Raw genomic sequence first — 21228 nt, 5'->3', positions numbered from 1 at the left:
GGGTCATTCTTCAAGTTGATCTAATAATATACTCGTGAGAACAGCAAGAAGGAGAAGAATATGAACAATTTTGAAAGAATGAAATTTGACAACTGTATTAAGTTATAATGCTAAGCCACATACAGATATGGTACTGCTATGGTCTGGATGTTCACGTCTGCCTGAAATTTCATATGTTGAAATCCGAAAGCCTAATGTGGAGCCCAAAGACAGTGATGAGGTCATTAGAGCAGAGCCCTCGTGAATGAGGTCAATGCCCTTATAAAAGAAGCACAAGGGAACACCTTTGCCCCTTTATCATGTGAGGATATCAGAAGAAGTCTGCAACCTCAGAAGATTGGCCTCACGTGACCATGCTGTCACCCTGATCTCAGAGTTCCAGCCTCCAGAACTGTGAGAAATACATTTCAGTTGTATATAAGCCACCCATTTAGTGGTATTTTGTTATAGCATCCCAACCAGACTAATACAGATACTATATGGAATGGATTTGGCAAGGAATTTAACTGGATCCATAAAAATGATACAGGAATCCAGGAATTTGAAGATGCTAAATGTGAGACCATTTGAACACTGGCATAGATTATCAGCAGACACAACTGCAAAATTTAATCTTGAAGAAATATCAAGGATACATATATGGATTTGGAAGTCATTCTCATAAGAAGGGTAGCTAAAATAATACATAAAGTGAGACCCTAATGAGAGAGAAGATCAGATTCAGAGAGCCGAAGGTCAAGACCTGAAAAATGCCTATGTTTGGGGGGGAGAGGAACAAGAACCCAGAGTCTGTCTTGAATTTATGATCAACTGCTCATTTGATAACATTATTAGGTGGGCTTAGCAGAATTTATTTTCCGGTTTTAGGAAATTTGTTTATCACTACATAAGACCTAAAGTGTACATTTACCAGTCTAATCAAACTTTTAGATTTCCTAAGGTACTAAACATTCAAAATCATCTAATACTCTTCAAATGAAGTTAATTGTTTCAGTCCAAAATTAGGGTGGGCTGAACTACAATCTTCAAATATGATATACTTATGGATGATGTACTTATATATCAAAAAGAGTCTCAAAAACCAATACTCCCACGGGCAAGGGAATAGCCAAGTTTGTTGCGGTTTCCAATGAATGACATCAGTCCCATATAGGTCTCAATCAAAATGGGTTCAGTTAACACCATCAGCTCCTTTCCTCTTCCAGATTCACTTGAATTTTGGAGGGCATTCCGGATAGTTGGCACAAGCTTAGACATGAACCCAGATAACTGAAGAGGAAAAGAAGGCACAGAGTTAGTGAATGTGGATTAGGTCCACATGAACCCCTCCTCCCCAACCACTCCTTACAAAAGTTGACCACTCTTGGGAGCTACACTTATTCTTACTTATTAAATAAGAATCATTTCTCAGAATTGTCAACATTGCTTCTGTTAGTTTTTTAATAAATTAATCAGTTAATAAATTACATACATAAAGATATCTGCCTTATTTTTGTTTATATTTCATTATTGATAATTTGTACAACATTAAGAAGTCAGATTAATAAATATTTGCTGACAGTCTATCATGAATCAGACACCTGTTGGGTGCTACTGAAAAGTTAAAGACAAAGAAGAGATAGTCTCTGCCCTCAAAGAAGTGACATTATAATAATCTAAGAAATGAACTTGTAATAATTATACAAAGTTAACAAAAATAAGCACAAGATGTTAAAAGGAAAACAAAAGAGGGAGAGATGGTTATAGACTGAGGAATAACAAAATGTGATGGAAGACAATCCTTTAAGGATTAACAGGGTTTCAACTAGTGAAATAAGGTCAGTAAGGGCCTATCTGATAGCTGTTTTTTTTCCTAACTCAGCATCCTTCCCACTGTTTGAGATTGTTCTATTAATGAGAGTGCCTCAATTTCCATTTGTAGAACCACCCTCTTCCATTTAGTTAAAGTAGTTTAAGTAGAGCTGACTTTAGTACATGACTCAGGTCTAATCCTTCAGAGATATCCACTGCTCTGGTTACAGAGATTGGTTCAGGTATCACTACATGACCAATGTGATTGAGAAATTGATAGAATACAAGCCTGTGAGTATTCATAGCCATTTTTGCCACACATAGTAAGGACCTAACTGAGAATGAATGCAACAAAGATGAAAGAACTAAAACATTGAGAGAGATCAATTCTTAAAAAAGACATCTGAATTGATCTATTCAAAGATACTTGAATAGATCTTGAACTTGATCTTGAATAGATCTTGAACATGAACTTTTAGTTAAATGATTAAAAAATAAAATTTCTCTTTTGGTGAAGCCAAGTCCAACTGGGGTAAGAGAAGTAATTCAGGGAGCATTCCAAACAGAGATATAAACAAGGAAATAAATTGAGAAAGCTTTTATCTTTGTATTTTCAATACATTTTTTAAATATCCATTATCTCATTCTAACATAAACCTGTCAGGTACGTAAAAGAAGGTATCATCATTTCCATGCTAGAAATCAATTCTCATATAGGAAAATGACTTACCCAAAGACAGTCCATTTTCTTTATCAAAGTTTAAAAAAAAAAAAAAACCCTTTTGGAATAGGGCCTACTCACAGTGAGATCCAAATCCATTTCCTGGGCAATTGGGTCACTAATCTAAATAAAAATTCTTAGAATATATTCTAATAGCAACTCAGATTATCAAGCATGCTATATAAACTATTCTTCCCACTTCTCCATCAGGAGGCCAATCTTTGTTTTAAAGAACTAAGATAGGAGTGATTATTCAATAAAGAAGAAGCTTATAGTCTTTTATCATAATCTAATTTTCTTTTTTTATTATATTTTTTCCATTATTATTTGTCCCCTTATACACTGTTCCCCCTCCACCCACCTGCCTGCCTGCCACTGCAATCACCACACTGTTATTCGTGTCCATGAGTTCTTCTTTTTCACTTGATCCTTCTACCCACCCCAATGCCTCCCTCAGAGCTGTCCACCTGCTCTCTGTTTATGAATCTTTCTCTATTTTGCTTGTTAGTTCAGTTTGTTCATTAGGTTTCACAAATGAGTGACATCATATGGTATTTGTTTTTCTCTGACTGGCTTATTTCACTTAGCGTAATGTTCTACAGGTCCATCCATACTTTTGCAAAGGGTAAAGTTTCCGTCTTTTTTATGGCTGAGAAGTATTCCATTGTGGAAAGGTACCTTAGTTGTTTTATCCACTCATCTACTGATGGACACTTGGGCTGTTTCCAAATCTTGGTTATTGTAAGTAATACTGCAATGAATATAGGGGTGCTTATGTTCTTTCAAATTAGTGTTTCATGTTTCTTTGGATAAATTCCTAAAAATGGAATCATTGCATCATAAGGCAGCTCTATTTTTTAATTTTTTGAGATAACTCCATATGCTTTACACAGTGGCTGCACCAATCTGTATTCCCACCAAAAGTGCAAAAGTACTCCCCTTTCTTCACATCCTCACCCATACTTGTTGTTTGTTGATTTATTGATGATATCCACTCTGACTGGTGTGAAGTGGTATTGTGGTTTTAATTTGCATTTCTCTGATGATTAGTGACATTGAGCATCTTTTCATATGTCTATTGGCCATGTGCCTGTCCTCTCTTAGTAGTCAGGTCCTTTGCCCATTTTTTAAAATTGGATTGTTTGTTTGCTTTGGTGTTGAGTTTTCTAAGTTATTTATAAATTTTGAACATTAACTCCTTATCAGATGTATCAGTAAATATGTTCTCCCTAAAACAATCTTATTCACAATTGCTTCAAAAACAATAAAATTACCTAGGAGTAAATTTAACCAAAGATGTGAAAAACCTATATTCATAAAATTATAAGATACAGAAGAAATTGGAGAAGATACAAACAAGTATTAGTGCATACCATGCTCATGGATAGGAAGGATTAATATCACTAGAATGTTCATACTGCCCAAAGCAATCTATAGATTCAACACAATTCCTACCAGGACACCAATGACATATTTCACAGAACTAGAAAATATTTCAAAATTTTATCTGGAACCACAGAATGCCCCACATAGCAAAAGTAATCTTGAGAAAGAACAAAGTTGGAGGAATCATGCTACCTATAGCACTATTTATTACTATAAATCCATAGTAATCAAAATAGCCTGGTACTGGCATAAAAACAGACACATGGATCAATGGAAAGAAATAGAGAGCTCAGAATTAAACCTGCACCTTTACAGTCAATTAATATTTGACAGAGGAAGCAAGCACATACAATGGGCTAAAGATAGCTTATTCAATAAATGTATTGGGAAAATTAGACAGATATGTGCAGAAAAATGAAATTAAACCAACTTCTTATGCCACACACAAGAATAAGCTCAAAATGGATTAAAGACTTAAATGTTAGACCCAAAAATCATAAAAATCCTAGAAGAAAACATAGGCAGTAAAATCTCAGGCATTGCTCATAAGAATATTTTTTCTGATACATCTCCTCAGTCGAGAGAAATGAAAGAAAAAGAAAAAAAATAAACAAATGGGACAACATCAAAGCAAAAAGTGTTTGTACAGCAAAGGAGACCATTAACAAAATTTAATTTTCTACATAGGTTTTATCCCAGATTCTTAATTTTATACCCAATGGCCCTTAGGTAAACCACTTCTCCATGTTAGGCTTAGTTTTCTTATTAGAAGGGGAAAAAACATAGAATTTAGAATGTATCTGTTATTACTAGCTGACATCACACATACGTGAGAAAAAGAGAGGAAAAAAAAGCCATGCAGATGATACTTTTAATTTGCCAGCTGTGTGACATTGAAATTTTACATCCCCTTTTAGAGCTTTAGTTTGTTCTTTTGAAAAGAGGTATTATGTTCTGTTTTTAAAATAATATCAGAAGAAAATTTAGTTACTGATGATAAGATGACAGAGTTTGCTAGAGTACTTCAATATCAGTGGGTTTTTCAGAATAACCTAGGGTATTTGTCCCTCTACTTTTTTTTAAAGTAATATTTCCCTAATTGGATAATATAAAAACATTCATTTAAAAAATAAGGAAAAAAGTTTACTTCACTGAGGTCAAAGAACCTAACAGACAAATAGGATTATGCTTGTTCTCCCTGAAATTAATGGAGTGTCAAAGACACACAGAACATATATCTTATTACTAGTCCCAGCAGCCTCTTTGGGACCTCAGAAGAGATCTAAATATTGCTGTTACTTAATGAAACAAACTCTAGTCACATATCCTTGGGATTCTGGAAGGAAGGGTGTGTCTCTTTCAGCAAACTCTATCAGTGTTTTAGTTCATTGGATGTGAAAATTAGAAAAAAAGTGTTCTTTCTTCAACTCCCAAAAGAGAGAAAGCAAAAAGAAAAGAATAAATTAATAACATGGGCATTTCATCACTGTATTTTAAAATCACTAAATTTCAAAGTAAGAAGCAATCTTAAGTTTAGCAGTTTGAACCACTCATCTATTGTTTTAGTTTCCTTACCATACCTCCACAAGAAGCTATACCTCTCTACATGGGTGTATCCAATGATATGGAACATGCTGTGTAAGCATATTCATTGCATCACAGTGTATAGTGGGAAAATGTTTGTGATTAGATACAGAGATCCAGTTATGTTTTCTTGCACTATCAGTAACTTTTTATTAGATCTTAGAAAAATCATTTAATCTCACTGAGCCTTAGTTTACACATCAGAAAATGAGAAAATGTAATAAAATTATAATGTTACTAAAATCAACATCATCAGATTGTTGTATGAATTTAAGTGAATTATTCAAAAATATTTTATTACTGGGGGAATGAGAGGACTAAATTACAATGGAAAATATGCAATAAAATTAAATCTAAAAATATTTTATAAAGCATATACTTTATAGGTAAAAAATATTATCACTACTTATAGCCGGGAAAGGTTTTAGCTTTCTTAATCCCATTTCCTTCAATGTCATACTTTGTGAATTTCCTTAATATGTATCATAGACCTCAGAAAGCACTTTTTTAAAACTATGATATGCACTTTTTTAAGGTAGTAGTTAGTTCTCTGTATGCCAAAGGACATATTAAATACTACTTAGGAACCATGATTTCAAAGAACATGGCTGAGTATCAAAGTATTTCCCCCAAGATGTTTATCAATTATGAAAAGAGAAGTACTAACTTTACAGAGAAGAATTCCAGTACACACCACGTTAAATAAGTGATCAAGTTTAACACCACTTGTAATATGACACGCAGGCATCACAAGCCTGTTATATGATGCAGCGAAAGGACACAGCATCATTTCTTCAGTGTGTGTGCCAACACACACACACACACACATACACACACTCCTCAATCTAATCATGAGTGAACATCAGATAAATTCAAACTGAGAGATATTCTACAAAATTACTGACCAGTATTCACCAAAAGTGCTAAGGCATGAAAACAAAGGAAGAATAAGAAACTGTCACAGGTTTTCATTTAAATACTTTGTTTATTTTTAGAGAGAAGGGAAGGAAGAGAGAAAGAGAGGGAGAGAAACATCAATGTGCAGTTGCCTCTCATGCGCCCCCACTGGAGACCTGCCCTGCAACCCAGGCATGTGCTCTGACTGGGAATTGAACCACAACCCTTTGGTTCACAGTCTGGCACTCAATCCACTGAGCCACACCAACCAGTGTAGAAACTGTCACAGTTTAGAGGATAATAAAGATACAGAACAGCAACCTGTAATAAAGGGTTCCGGACTGGATACTGGAATAAACAGAGGATATTGGGGGGAAAAACAGTGAAATTTGAATAAGATCTGTAGTTTATTTAATATTACTGTACCAATGTTTAATTTCCAGGTTTTGATGATTGTACTATAGTTATATAAGTCGTTAGAAGAGTTTGAATGATAGATACCTGGAAACTCTACTATGTTTGCAATTTTTCTCTAAGTCTAAAATTAATTCAAAATGAAAAGCTTTTAAAATTTAAGTTTTTTAAAAATTCTAAATATTTCTCCCTGAAAATTTTTGCAGTTTTCCATTATTTAAGGAGAAAATTTTAAAAGAGACATAGGTGCAAGAGGATGTTGTTATTTTGTTTCTATTTCTATATTTTTAATATAAACTTATATCAAAATTATACAAGTATCAGTAAATTTTCATTTAATATTGTGCTTCCTGACATGAATTACACTGAAACAATTGTATGAATTCATTGAATAAATTTCTATACATAGCAGTTAAACAATTCTTAATTTTTTCATTTTAATTTTTATTTTTCCTCTAAAAACTTCCTCTGAATGAACCATTTTTTTCAACCTTTACATCAAAAATTTGATTTTTGTTCATTTAAAATTTAGCCATTATAAATTTTCTTCTGATATTATTTTTAATGTTATTATTTTCCTGAGTTTGATTTTATTTCATTTCATCTTTAACTTTATTAAGACTAACTTTCCCAGGAAACATTTTGCTTCTTAATGTCAAAAATAATATGTAATTTTTCAGTTTGTTTACCAGCTATGGAAGTTTACCCAGTGCCATTTTGTTTTAGCTGCTTTAATATTTTGTTTACATATGAATTATTTCTATCTGTGCTGTAAACTAACTCTGTGTTTCACTAACAAATGAAAGGGAAATTAAAGTCACTTAAGGAATATTGATGAAGCACCTACATTACACTCCAGGTGTGTTCTCTGTGCTGTGAGTAGATAGGCAAGAATCCTGCTCTCATGGAGCTTATAGTCTTTTGGTACAAGACAAGAATTTAAAGTAGACACAAATGATTTTGGTAGTGATAAATTCTAGGAGAAAAATAAAATGTGGTAAAAGAAAAGACAGTAATGTGATTGAGGGGAACTTTCCATACTGTGTTCAGGGCGAGTCTTTCTGAGAAAGCAAAATTTGAACTGGGGTCCAAATAATAAAAAGGAAGCAGTCACTTGGATAAGGTATTCCAGGAAGAAAATAATAGCACCCCAAAGTCTGTGAGCTTAGCTTACTTAAGGAACAGAGAAAAGGGCTGTGAGACTAGATTATAGTAACCAAAATAAAGAGTAGGAGCACTAAGCATGAAGAATCCTATGACCATGTTAAGGACTTCAGATTGAAGTGATATTAAGGAGAAGTTTAATATTGTATGCTTTTAAAAAATTATAAAAATATAATTCTGGCTGCTGTTTGGAGAAGTTGCTGTTAGGGTCAAGAATGGAAGCAGGAAGATGAGTTTGGAAGGCACTTCAGTAGTCCAGGAAAGAGACGATGGTGGCTTGGGACAGATAACAGTGGAGAATATAAATTGGGGATTTCTTAAGATAGAGCCATAAGACTTGCTGATATGATTGAATGTAGGAAGTAAAGAGAAGAGAGGAATAAAAGATGACATCTGTATTTTTGACCTGAGCAATCAAGTAGGTAGTGGTCTCACTGATGAGTTAGAAGAGCCTGTGGGAGTAGGGCCTGGAGGTGGTGAGGTGCAGTGATCAAGTGTTCTGTTTTAGATGTGCTTTTGAGGTGTCTAACCAGTAAGCCTCTTCAAGATTCACCGTAGCCAGCTGGAGGGTACATGAGCCTGGAGCATGAAGAAATAGACCGATGAAAAGTCCTTATCTATAGTTAAAAATTTCATGATAATAATTGTAGATCCAGAAGCAAGAACAATATTCATAAGTAAAGTTAATAGCCTAAGCAAGATAGGATACAGGGTAGGGTTTAAAAATCAACACATTCAGGAAATTTTTGTTGAAAAATATGCTCAGCACTGGGAGCAAGGCAGAGAAGACCTAATAGGTAAGCTGAGAGCCCAAGAGTTCCAGAGATTTCTCTTACACCAAAAAGATAGCGTGCAGCTGAGCAAGGCCTTGGACTCAGGTATCTTAAACATAAGTCCTGATGTCCTCTCTTCTATGAAAGACTGCTATTATTAGCAGTAAAATTCAAATATTTAGGGGGAAATTCATGTTCCCTATTATCTAAAGATAGAGAGAAAAAATCAGACTCCATAATTTTCAAACCACATTCCTTAGAACACTAGATTCCCTCATAGGGTTGGTGACAATATAATTTATCATCAAACCAGAATTATTTTGAAAAGAAAGTAAGTGCTGTTATTAACAATGTTGGGCCAATAGACTCTTGAGGGTTTGGGGAGAGGGTATGAAGAAAAGGAAGAAGCCAAGCAGACAATCTGCTTTAGTTCTGGTGATCAAATCAGTTAGATCTGCTCAATTTTTATCAGTTTTATATATTTGAAGTCTGCATAAAGTTTTATTTTAAAAACATTTTGTCTTTTGAGAACATTGAGAAACATGGTACTATGCTTGCCTACACACCTCTAGCTCTGACTATTCAATCCACAAGACTATAGTGCCCACATTTCTATTCATCTTAAAAACCAAGCTTAAATCCTATCTCACCCACAATGCCTTCCCACATTCATACTCATGGCAAACATTATTTTTTATTCTATTACATTCCACTTATACCTCCACTCAAATATTTCATTCAGTTTTCTAAGAGCTAGAATAACAAGAGCAGTTGTCTCTCTGTACAACTAAACCAAGGTTTCTCTACATTGGGACCATTGTTATTTGGGGCCAGGTAACTCTTTGCTGTACAAAAGAATATTCTCTGCATTTTAAGAAGTTAAGGAGCATCCCTGGCCTCTACCCACTAGATGCCAATAGCACCCCAACCCAGGTATAACAACCAAAATTGTCTCCACATATTGTCCAATGTCCTCTGGGTGAAAAATCACCCCTTTTGGGGAACCACATAACTAAAGAAAGTAAAGCATTATGTAACTTGAGTACTGAAATCAAACAAATCTGATCTTAAGTTGCAAATATGGCAATCACTAGCTGAGTGAAGTTTATGTTTCCTCTCTGAATTTTATAGTTCTTTTTCTGTAAAATAAGGTTATTAATAGGATCAAACTCATAATTTTTAAGGATTAAACAAACCTAAATGAAGAGTTTATATATAAGCTTTAAGTGTGTGTACACACATGCTCATGTATTTCAGAAAGGTTTGGGGAAGTAAAATCCGACAAGGATGGGATTTGGAATTATATTGAAAATGCCATTAAGAAAGCTTATTGTTAATAATCAATAGACATTATCAGTAAGTCATTGACATCTTCATCATCATCAAACTATGATTTCCTAAAGGTCAAAGTACAATTAACCTCAACATTTCCATCACCAGCACCCTCTGGATAGTCAAGATGCCTTTTCAGACATTAATAAATGTCTGTCAGATGAGATCATTGAATGCCTCCCCAATCCTCATCACAAGCTTCATTTCATGAGAATCCTTTTGGCCTAGAATCTAAGTGCTGGAAAGAAAGAGATGACACCGTACTCAATGAACTTGGCATTTTATTAGAGTCAGATGCACTTTATTTCTAGTCATTTCTTTGAACCAGTTCAAAGGAGGAGGGACAGAAAGACAGAACAAGCAGTATATTGAAGGAGAAGCAAACAAAAGGCCAAGTCCCCAAGCTGGCTCTTGAGCGTTTCAAGCACCTGAACTCAATCTGTGTGACAAGAACGCAGTGTCATATGATATGAATGCCACCAGCCACATACTTTTCTCTAAAAGCTTTTATACACCCACTCCAGCTCTTTCTTTTATTCCAGACTCAAAAATCATGGGGTCAAATTTTAACAACTCCGATTACACAAGGACTGTATGTTGGTTAGGGCAAGGTGTAGCAGTTTGTGTGTGTGTTTGTGTTGGGGAGGTAGGGAGTGTTGAATGTTTTTGACTTTACAACAATTATTTACCAGCTGAATGGCTGGGCACCTGGTTTGCTTCAGGTGCTGTCTGCCAGCAGTTCACTGCCCCACATCTCAGTTTTCCTTATTACAACCATCACTTGCTTCCTGTTTACACTGAGTAAAGAGACCCGGTTTCATGCCTGCATAGCCACATTCCTCAGTGAGCAGGTTTTCCAAGCCTTCAGGCTATAAGTTTCAGCCTCTCTATGTAGAAAGTGAAGCATGCTGGGAGTCAGTAAGTCCATCCAATATGTAACACTGAAAATCACTTGGGAAGTTATACAGCTGGGCAAAATATCTGTATGATCCTTTCAGATTTTACTTTGAATTATCTTTATGGATACACCATGACCATGAGTATGTCCAGGTATGTAGAGAGAAGAAGGATAATAAAGCAGAAGCTTCTTTCTTACAAAAGAGAGGTTTCTATACATCCTAACTTGAATCCTCAACCTTTTTCATTTTTTCAGCTTTCCCATCAACACACATATACACACACACACTTTAAACTCTAGCTAAAATGAACTACTCTTTCTTTATCCAAGAATGTTTCATATAAACTTCTGATTTTCAGCTCCTAACCATGTTTCTTTTATTCAAAATGTCTTACCCAATGTTCTTTGATGCTTAAATAACTCACACCTTGAAATTCATATCAAATGTCACTTCACCTGTTAACTTTTAGATTTATCTGTTCCTTCTTTTGGGCTCCCATAAGACCTTGTGAATCCCTCTACAAACAGTTTTAGCATACTGAATTATAATTTGTGCTCTGGCTGATATGGTTCAGTTGGTTGGGACATTGTCTCATATAATGAAATTTCATGATTTGATTCCCAATCCACACACACACGTAGGGGGCATACCAGAAGCAACCAATTGATATTTCTCTCTCACATCGATGTTTCTCTCTCTCTCCCTCCTTCCTGTCCCTCTCCATCCCTTCCTTTCCTTCTCTCTCCCTTTCTTTTCCTCTCTTTAAAATACATAACCATGTCCTTGGGTGAGAACTAAAAAAAGTAAAATTATAATTTGTTAATTACCTTTTTTTGCCTTCTCCCTTTCTATGATAGATATCTGGAGGGTAAACTTTGTTTCATTCTTCTTGGTATTCCAAATTACTAACATATTGCTCAGCATGTAGTATTCAATGCCAGGTAGGTACTCAATGAATATCAGTTAAATTGGTATGAGGGAAAATCAAGGGGTTAGGGACATAGAAGTACATTTGATTGTTGACATATTTATTCACTTTTATAATTCCCTCAAAAAGAAAGGTAACAAAGACAGAAAAAAATAAGAAAGGATAGAAAGCAGATCACTTTAATTTGGCTGTAAAGCTTCCATGACCCATTCACTAGTATTAACCAGATCTGATCTCTCATTAGTCACTCAGAGCAAGACTCTCCACACACTCCAAGAACCCAACAAAGCAATAGTTAGAAGAGGGGAAATTCCACTACAAATTTCAAACATTAAGTTAGTGAAATAATGGAAGATAATTTAGACTTGTCATAATATATAATATGACATTATATCATATCACATCAATGAATATGAATATGCACACAGAGTTCGTTCAAATGTAAATATACTTCTCTGCATATTAGCAAACTGTTTGGTGTAGAAATAGAGCTATGTTATTGTAATACCTTACTCAACTCAATTGCTCTAAGTAACCTGGTTTCTATTTTTTATTTTTATTAGTTTATTTTTATTTATTGATTTGAGAGAGAGACAAAGAGACATCAATTCGTTGTTCCAATTATTTATGCATTCATTGGTTGATTCTTGTATGTGTCCTGACCTGGAATCAAACCTGCAACATTGGTCTATTGGGGTGATGCTCTAAAGAGCTGAGCTACCCAGCCAGGGCTAGGTACCCTCATTTTAAAAATGGAGATAGTTATTCTGATGCCGCAGGGTTTTGTTAGGAAATTACATGAAAACATACAAGCTATAATCAATAAATGTAAAGTATAATTACATAATATTATGAGATTATGTTTATGTCTTGTAATAATATAAGCAATGCCCAAAAGTATTATTTTCTATTTTCCCAACTGTTTTATATGAATAATGCAAAGTATGTGCATGCACAGATTGGAAAATGTTGGTGAGACCTGTAGATAAGCAAGAATGCCTGGAAAGAGACCATTTGCCAGCTGTAGAAGTGCTATAGTGAGATGGATTTTAAAAAATGTATTTTGGCATATTATTGCATAAAGTTGATTATGATTTTAGATCAGTGAGACTAAGAAGTAATATAAATTAGAATTTGAGTGACATTGTGTCCATGAAGGTTCTTTCGTAGGGTAATTTCCTAATCAATCAACCCCAGGACTCAGCTTTGATCCAATGTTGATCTCTGTCGCCAGCTCAGCTTTCTCTCCTGAGCTTCAGACCTAAATTTCTAACTGCTTGACAACAAACTCTAACCTATACTCCATGGACATTTCAAATTCATATCCTAAACTGAACCTTCGAACCTACTCTTCTTCTGGTTTTCTCCATTTAAATTAATGGAATCACCATCTACCCAGCCAGAAACCATGTCACCTTTGAAATCTTCCTCTTCTTCACCTATAATATCTTATCAGTTACCTTCTTCTATTGATTCCATATTCTGACTATCTCAAAATGTCTTCATCTTCTCTCCATTCCTACTGCCCCCAACTTACTTTAAATTTGTATACCTACAGAGTCAGGCAAAATTTGTTTTACCATTGTAAGTACACAAAGCACAGCACTTATTCTTGTATTATTACTTATTAATTACTGTATTTTCCATATGAACAACTTTAAAACTAATTTTGCCCTACTCTATATTTTTAAGCTATTCAAATTAAGATGGTGGAATATATAGGATTAAAATTCATCTAAACTTAATTACTCTTTGTCTAAGAACATTCTTTATACCTGCAAGTGCTTCCACTCCTCTTTATTTGATCCAAATATCTGTTTAAGCCAATTGGTACTCATTTAAAAATCTTTGCATTTTTATTTGCCTCTTCTATTAAGTAATGCACTCCACAAGGGAAGAATCTTATACCATTGATTTCTGTGTCCTTAACAGCAGTCATAATTCTTGCATTTTGTAAGTGTCAGGAAATATTTGTTGAATAAAGAGCCTCTAGGAGCTATGGAAAAAAAAAAGATTTTGAATAAAAATAAATTTTGATTTTTTTAAATTATTTTTTCAAATATATTTGTCTCTGCCTACCCCCACCACTTTCCCTTGACCCCTCCCTCCCTCCCTCCCAAAGGAAGAGCCCTTTGGTTTTGTCCATGAATCCTTGCTATATGTTCCTTGACTGCCCCCTTCCCTTCCTTTTCCCCTGTCCCCCCTCCCTCCTTCTCTTTTCTCTCTGTTGGTTTCTTTTCCTTTCAGTGTTGCTGGTCTTATTTTCCTTGCATCTTTGTATTGTTGGTTAGATTCCACTTATAGGTAAAATCATATGGTATTTGTCTTTTGCCACCTGGCTTATTTTGCTTAACATAATGCTCTCCAGTTCCATCCATGCTGTCGCGAAGGTTAGTAGTTCTTTTTCTCTTTCTGCTGCGTAGTATTTCATTGTGTAAATGTACCATAGTTTTTTGATCCAATCATCTATTGATGGGCATTTAGGTTGCTTCCAACACTTGGCTATTGTAAATTGTGCTGCTATGAACATTGGGGTGCATAGGTTCTTTTGTATTGGTGTTTTGGTGTTCTTAGGGTATAGTCCCAGCAGGGGAATCACTGGATCAAAAGACAGTTCCATTTTCAGCTTTTTGAGGAAATTCCACACTGTTTTCCACAGTGGCTGCACCAGTCTGCATTCCCACCAACAGTGTACTAGTGTTCCCTTTTCTCCACAGCCTCACCAGCACTTGTTGTTTGTTGATCTGTTTATGATGGCCGTTCTGGCCAGTGTGAGGTGGTACCTCATGGTGGTTTTGATCTTCATTTCTCTGATGGCTAGTGACGCTGAGCATCCATTCAAATGTCTCTGGGCCCTCTGTATCTCTTCCTTGGAAAAGTGTCTGCCCAGGTCCTTTGCCCATTTTTTGATTGGATCATTTGTCTTCTTGGAGTGGAGTCAAGTGAGTTCTTTGTATATGCTGGAGATCAAACCTCTATCTGATGTATCATTAGCAAATATATTTTCCCATAGGGTTGGCTCCCTTTTCATTTTGCTGATGTTTTCGTTAGCCATGCAGAAGCTTCTTATTTTGATGAGGTCCCACTTGTTTATTCTTTCCTTTATGTCCCTTGCTTTAGGAGACATATCAGTGAAAAAATTGCTGCGTGGGATATCTGAGAGTTTTCTGCCAATGTTCTCCTCTAGGACTTTGATGGTGTTGCGACTTATATTTAAGTCTTTTATCGATCTTGAGTTTATTTTTGTGTATGGTATCAGCTGATGATCCAATTTCAACTTTTTGCATGTAGCCATCCAGCTCTCCCAACACCATTTGTTGAAGAGGCTATTATTGCTCCATTTTATGTTTCTGCCCCCTTTGTCAAATATTAGATGCCCATATGGACCTGGGCTTATTTCTGGGCTTTCTATTCTGTTCCACTGGTCTATGGGTCTGTTTTTGTGCCAGTAACAGATTGTTTTTAATACAGTGGCTTTGTAGTAGAGTATGATGTCCGGTATTGTGATCCCTCCTACTTTGTTTTTCTTTCTCAAAATTGCTGCAGCTATTTGGGGTCGTTAATGGTGCCACATAAATTTTTGAAATGTCTGTTCTATTTCTGTGAAATATGTCATTAGTATCTTAAAAGGGATTGCGTTGAATCTATAAATTGCTTTGGGTAGTAAGGACATTTTGATGATATTAATTCTTCCAATCCATGATCACAGTATATGCTTCCATTTATTTCTGTCTTCCTTAATTTCTTTCTTCAATGTTGTATAGTTTTCTGTGTACAGGTCTTTTATCTCTTTGGTTAAATTTATTCCTAGGTACTTTATTTTTCTTCTTGCTATATCGAATGGTATTTTTTTTCTGGTTTCTTCTTGTTCTATTTCATTGCTGGTGTACAAAAATGCCTTTGATTTCTGAATATTGACTTTTTATGCTGCTGTTTTGCCAAATTCACTTATTAGGTTGAGGAGTTTTTTGGTAGAGTCTGCAGGGTTTTCTATGTACACTATCATGTCATCTGCAAACAATGATAGCTTTACTTCCTCCTTTCCTATTTGGATGCCTTTTCTTTCTTTTTCTTGTCTGACTGCTGTGGCTAGGACTTCCAATACAATGTTGAAAAGAAGTGAAAGTGGACATCCTTGTCATGTTCCCGATCTTAGTGGGAAAGCTTTTAGTTTTGCCCATTGAGTATGATGTTGGCTGTAGGTTTTTCATATATGGCCTTTATTACGTTGAGGAATGCCCCATTTATTTCCATTTCGCTGAGTGTTTTGATCATAAATGGGTGCCGTACCTTATTGAATGCTTTTTCTGCGTCTATCGAGATGATCATGTGGTTTTTGTCTTTTCTTTTATTTATGTGATGTATTACGTTTACTGATTTGCGTATATTGAACCATCCCTGCATGCCTGGGATGAATCCCACTTGATCATGGTGGATAATCTTTTTAATGTATTGCTGGATGCAGTTTGCCAATATTTTGTTGAGGATTTTAGCATCTATGTTCATCAGCAAAATTGGCCTGTAGTTTTCTTTCTTTGTAGGGTCTTTATCTGGTTTTGGGATTAGGGTGATGCTGGCCTCATAAAAAGAGTCTGGGAGTCTTCCCTCCTCTTGGATTTTTTGGAATAGTCTGAGAAGGACAGGGGTTAGCTCTTCCTTAAATGTTTTGTAAAATTCTCCTGGGAAACCGTCTGACCCTGGGCTTTTGTGTGCCGGGAGTTTCTTGATAATTGCTTCAATTTCCCCATGTGTTATTGATCTGTTCAAGCTTTCTGTTTCTTCCTCCTTCAGTGTTGGAAGATTATACTTTTCTAAAAATTTGTCCATTTTACCCAGGTTTTCAAATTTCTTGGCATATAATTATTCATTGTAGTTTCTGACAGTCCTTTGTATTTCTGCAGTATCAGTTATTATTTCTCCTCTTTCATTTCTGATTTTATTAATTTGGGTCCTCTCCCTTTTTTTCTTGATGAGTCTGCTTAAAGGCTTGTAAATTTTATTTATCTTTTCAAAGAACCAGCTTCTGGATTGATTGATCCTTTGAATTGTTCTTTTCATCACTATGTCATTCAGTTCTGCTCTAATCTTGACTATTTCCTTCCTTCTACTTGCTCTAGGATTTATTTGTTGTTGTTTCTCCAGTTCTTGAAGTTGTAGTGTTAGGTATTTTATTTGAAATGTTTCCATCTTTTTTAGGTAAGCCTGTATTGCTATGAACTTCCCTCTCAAGACTGCCTTTGCTGTGCCCCATAGGTTTTGGACAGTTGTCTGTTCATTTTCATTTGTTTCCAGAATTTTTTTGATTTCTTCTCTTATATCATTATTGACCCATTCATTGTTTAATAGTCTACTGTTCAGTCTCCATGAGTCTGAAAGTTTTTGAAGTTTCTCTTTGAGGTTGATTTCCAGTTTCAAGCCCTCATGGTCTGAGAAAAAGTTTGGTATTACTTCAATTTTCCTGCATTTGCTGAGGTTTCCTTTGTGTCCTATCATGTTGTCTATCTTTGAAAAATTGCCATAAGCATTTGAAAAGAATGTGTATTTTTCTTCTTTGGGATGTAAGGTTCTATATATGTCAGTTAAGTCTACTTGATTCAGTGTGTCATTCAGCTGCACAATATCTTTATTAATGTTTTGTTTGGAAGATCTGTCCATTTTTGACAGTGGGGTGTTGAAATCCCCTACTATCAGTGTGTTGCTGTCTATATCTTTTTTGAAGTCATCCAACAATTTCTTTATATACTTGGGGGCTCCTATATCGGGAGCATATAAGTTTACAATGTTTATGTCTTCTTGATAGATTCTTCCTTTAAGTATTATAAAATGCCCCTCTGGGTCTCTTTTTATGGCCTTTGTTTTGAAATCTACTTTGTCTGATACAAGTATGGCAACCCTGGCCTTTTTCTTTTGCCCATTTGCTTGGAATATTTTTTTCCATCCCTTTACTTTCAATCTGTGTAGGTCTCTTGCTCTGAGGTGGGTCTCTTGTAGGCAGCATATATGTAGGTCATGTTTTTTTATCCATTCAGCTACCCTGTGTCTCTTGATTGGGGCGTTTAGTCCATTTACATTGAGAGTTATTACTGATAGAAACTTATTCACTTTTTCTCTTTGTACCTGTGTTTTTCTCTTTCTCACTCTTTTCCTTCATCTTCTTAAACCAGTCCCTTGAGCATATCTTGGAGTGCTGGTTTGGTAGAGATGTATTCTTTTAGCCTTCTTTTGTCTGGGAAACTCTGTATTTCCCCTTCTATTTTAATTGAGAGCCTTGCTGGGTAGAGCAGCCTTGGTTGTAGGCCCTTGCTTTTTATTACTTGGAATATTTGTTGCCATTCCCTTCTGGCTTGTAGTGTTTCTGTTGAGAAGTCAGCTCCTAGCCATATCGGGGCCCCCTTGTATGTTACTTTCTCCTTCTCTTTTCCTGCCTTGAGGATTCTCTCTTTGTCTTTGATAGTTGCCATTTTAATGATGATGTGTCTTGGAGTGGACCTCCTTGAGTCCCTCTTGAGTGGGGTCCTCTGTGCCTCCTGGGTCTATGAGAGCCTTTCTCTCCTCAAATTAGGGAAATTTTCTATCATTACTTTTTCGAGGAGGTTCTCTATCCCTTGCTCCTCTTCTTCTCCTTCTCGTATCCCTATTATACAGATATTATTGCATTTCAGGTTGTCCTGCATTTCCCTAAATGCCTCTTCATTCTTTTTTAGTCTTTTTTCCATTTCTTCTTCTTTCTGGGAGCTTTTTTTCTACCTTATCCTCCATCTCACTGATTCGATCTTTGGCTTCATCCAGCCTGCTTTGGATTCCTTCTACTGTGTTCTTCAATTCAGAAATGGTATTCTTCATATCCTCTTGTGTCTTCTTGATAGTTTCTATGTCCTCTTTCAGGCTGATATAGTTTGCTGTAAGATCCTGATAGTTTCTCTGCAGTTTCTCATAGTTATCTTTGAGCTGGCTGAGCTCATTGAGCTTCCTTAGAACCATTGTTTTGAATTCAGTATCTGATAGTTCCCTTGCCTCTATTTCATTTAGCTCTCTCTGTGGAGGGTCCCCTTTTCCACTCATTTGGGGGGAACTTCTTTTTCTTCCCATTTTTGTGAGAGTCTGTTAAGTAATTTATTTATTTATTTATTTATTTATTTATTTATTTTTTGCTTCTGCTTCAATTGGGCCGTCTAGATTTCCTGACTTTTAGGATTAAACTTCTATGGAGGTAGGTGGGTCTTTTTTATTTATTTATTTATCTATTTTTCCTTTACTTTTCTTTCTGGGTCTGCCTCTGATGATGTCAGTTGTTGACCCTATATGACGTTGGGTCGTTTGTTTGGGCCTTCCAGGAATCTACTGTCTGTGTCTGACTTTGAGCAGCTCTGTGATTCCTTCTGCCAGGGATCCACTCTTTCTGTGGATCGCTCTGCACTCTCACACCAGCTCCTTGATCACGCTCCCCAGCCCAGCAGGATCCCCCGCCAGCCTGGGCTCGTGTGTGCTTGCCACAGCCCAGGGGGCTTCTTCATGACATCCTGTACTCGTCTGGCTCCCCAGGCCAGCAGGCATCCCAGCACTGGTCCATTTAGGGTCTTCTATTGTCTGCTTTCCCCGCTTTTGGCTCTTTGGATGCATTGCCTGCCCTCGCCAAATAGAGACTACGGAAATGGGAGGAAGTCAGCTCCAGGACTCTCCGGTTAGTCCTGTCTCCAGTCTCTCCTCCAGGGACTCTAGGCAGCTCTGTGACCCCTTTGGCCCCGGATCCATTATTTCTGCGGACCGCTCTGCACTAGTGGGCCTGCGTGTGTCTTTTTACACCTGCCCTCGCGATCTGCGCACTCCCTCGCAGGCCCCATCAGTACCAACCTGTGGGAGGCCTTGCCAGCCCGAACGAGCCCTCAGCAGCCCACGCCAGTCCACACACACACTCGCCAACCCTTGCCGGCCACTCAGCGCAAGTGTATGCGCCTGCGCTTGGTGGTTTTGGGCTCTCTATTGTGTGCTTTTCGGCTTTTGGCTCTTTGGGGGTATGTCCTTTTCCCATACAATGGAGACTAGGGAAAGGAGAAGGAGTCAGGACTCCCTAGTTCCTCCTCCTGTTCTTTCCCCAATGCCTCCCTCTCCAGTCTTTCCTCAGGGCTCTCCCAGACACTCTGCACTTAGCCCCCCAGCTCACATGCACAAGCTGTGTGCAGAGCACACAAAAGGAAGGTTAACTGATTCCCTTATGCCTGAGCAAGATGGTAGCTGGAGAGTGGGAGGTGCGTTATCACCCGGGCTCCACCAGCCGCCATGTCAGTTCTCTTCACAAAGTTTCCCTCACCAGTCTTTTCCCAGGCACCAGCCTACCCTGCTGCCGCCTCTACCCAGAGATCAAGGAGGGTGGCTGCCACTGCAATTTTTGCATTGGCCCTTTAAATGTCTCTTTGCATCCCCAGCCACCTGTCTCTGGCAGAAAGCACCCCTAAGCTTTTCAGGGTTGCATTTTGTCTGTATTTTCCTGGTTTTAGCTGCTGTAGTTTAGAGGTCTCTATGATTCAGACCCCGTTCTTCTCAGGGGGAGCTAACTGGCCGTTTCAATATCTCTCTGTTGCTGGTGCCCGTGGGCACTCAGCCCACCCTCTCGAGCCTCCACCGCACTTCTCACCCGTTGGGATGTGTGAGAGTTGAATCCACTGTCTGTCCGTGGCTCCAAGGCTCCTCTCCCACTATAGTTCCATTGTTTTCCAGGGGATTACTCCACTATTTAGTTGCAATTCCAGTTTGATCTTGGGAGGAGGAGGTCAGCGTGACTCCCATTCATTCCTCTGCCATCTTTCTCCCCTCCAAATTTTGATATTTTTAAGTAAGAAGTTATTCTATTATATTATAAATAATTTGAAGATTTTGGCTTCATGTGACTCCACCCTCCATGATTCCTTTTCCTGTGCCATAATAGTTTTGTTAAATTAAATCACTTCAGGTTTTTGATTTAGTTATAAAATTTCCTCTATATTCTTTTACCTTTACCTATTTTATTCATAAAGGGAATGGAGAAACTAGTTTATATAACCCTTTTAACATCTCATGTTATGTCAAAATATTCATATAAAAGGTATTCTATATCCCCAGAATTTTCTTTTTTTTTATTCATCCTTTTACTTTAATATAACTGAGTCTTATACATACCCTGGAAAATGTCTTAAACATAAATAATATTGTGACATAAAAACCAACAACAAAAGAAAAACTAAGTCTCTAAGATTTGGATAAGAGACTCTTTGTCTCACATCCCAGATGGAGATCACTTGTTTTCCTAGAGAGTTGGGACTTGGGGTGGTCTTTGAATTAAGAAATGGCTTGGCAAATGGGAGT

At 36.8% G+C, this 21228-nt stretch overlaps 1 protein-coding gene across 1 annotated transcript in view; it reads right to left on the bottom strand.

Annotated features, from left to right (window-relative positions):
• Nucleotides 1-1074: 1074 nt before the first annotated feature.
• TPRG1 (tumor protein p63 regulated 1) overlaps nt 1075-21228 on the bottom strand; it is a 111509-nt gene continuing 91355 nt past the window's right edge. The window contains exon 5 of the mRNA XM_054585266.1: nt 1075-1269. Coding sequence (XP_054441241.1) covers nt 1075-1269 — 195 coding nt within the window. The remainder of the gene's footprint in view (nt 1270-21228) is intronic.

This window comes from Pteronotus mesoamericanus, unplaced genomic scaffold, assembly GCF_021234165.1.
Source record: "Pteronotus mesoamericanus isolate MK-2021 breed Mesoamerican mustached bat unplaced genomic scaffold, CSHL_Meso_final contig_82, whole genome shotgun sequence".
Classification (NCBI taxonomy): Eukaryota; Metazoa; Chordata; class Mammalia; order Chiroptera; family Mormoopidae; genus Pteronotus; species Pteronotus mesoamericanus.
This window is presented reverse-complemented; position numbering and strand designations above follow the sequence as displayed.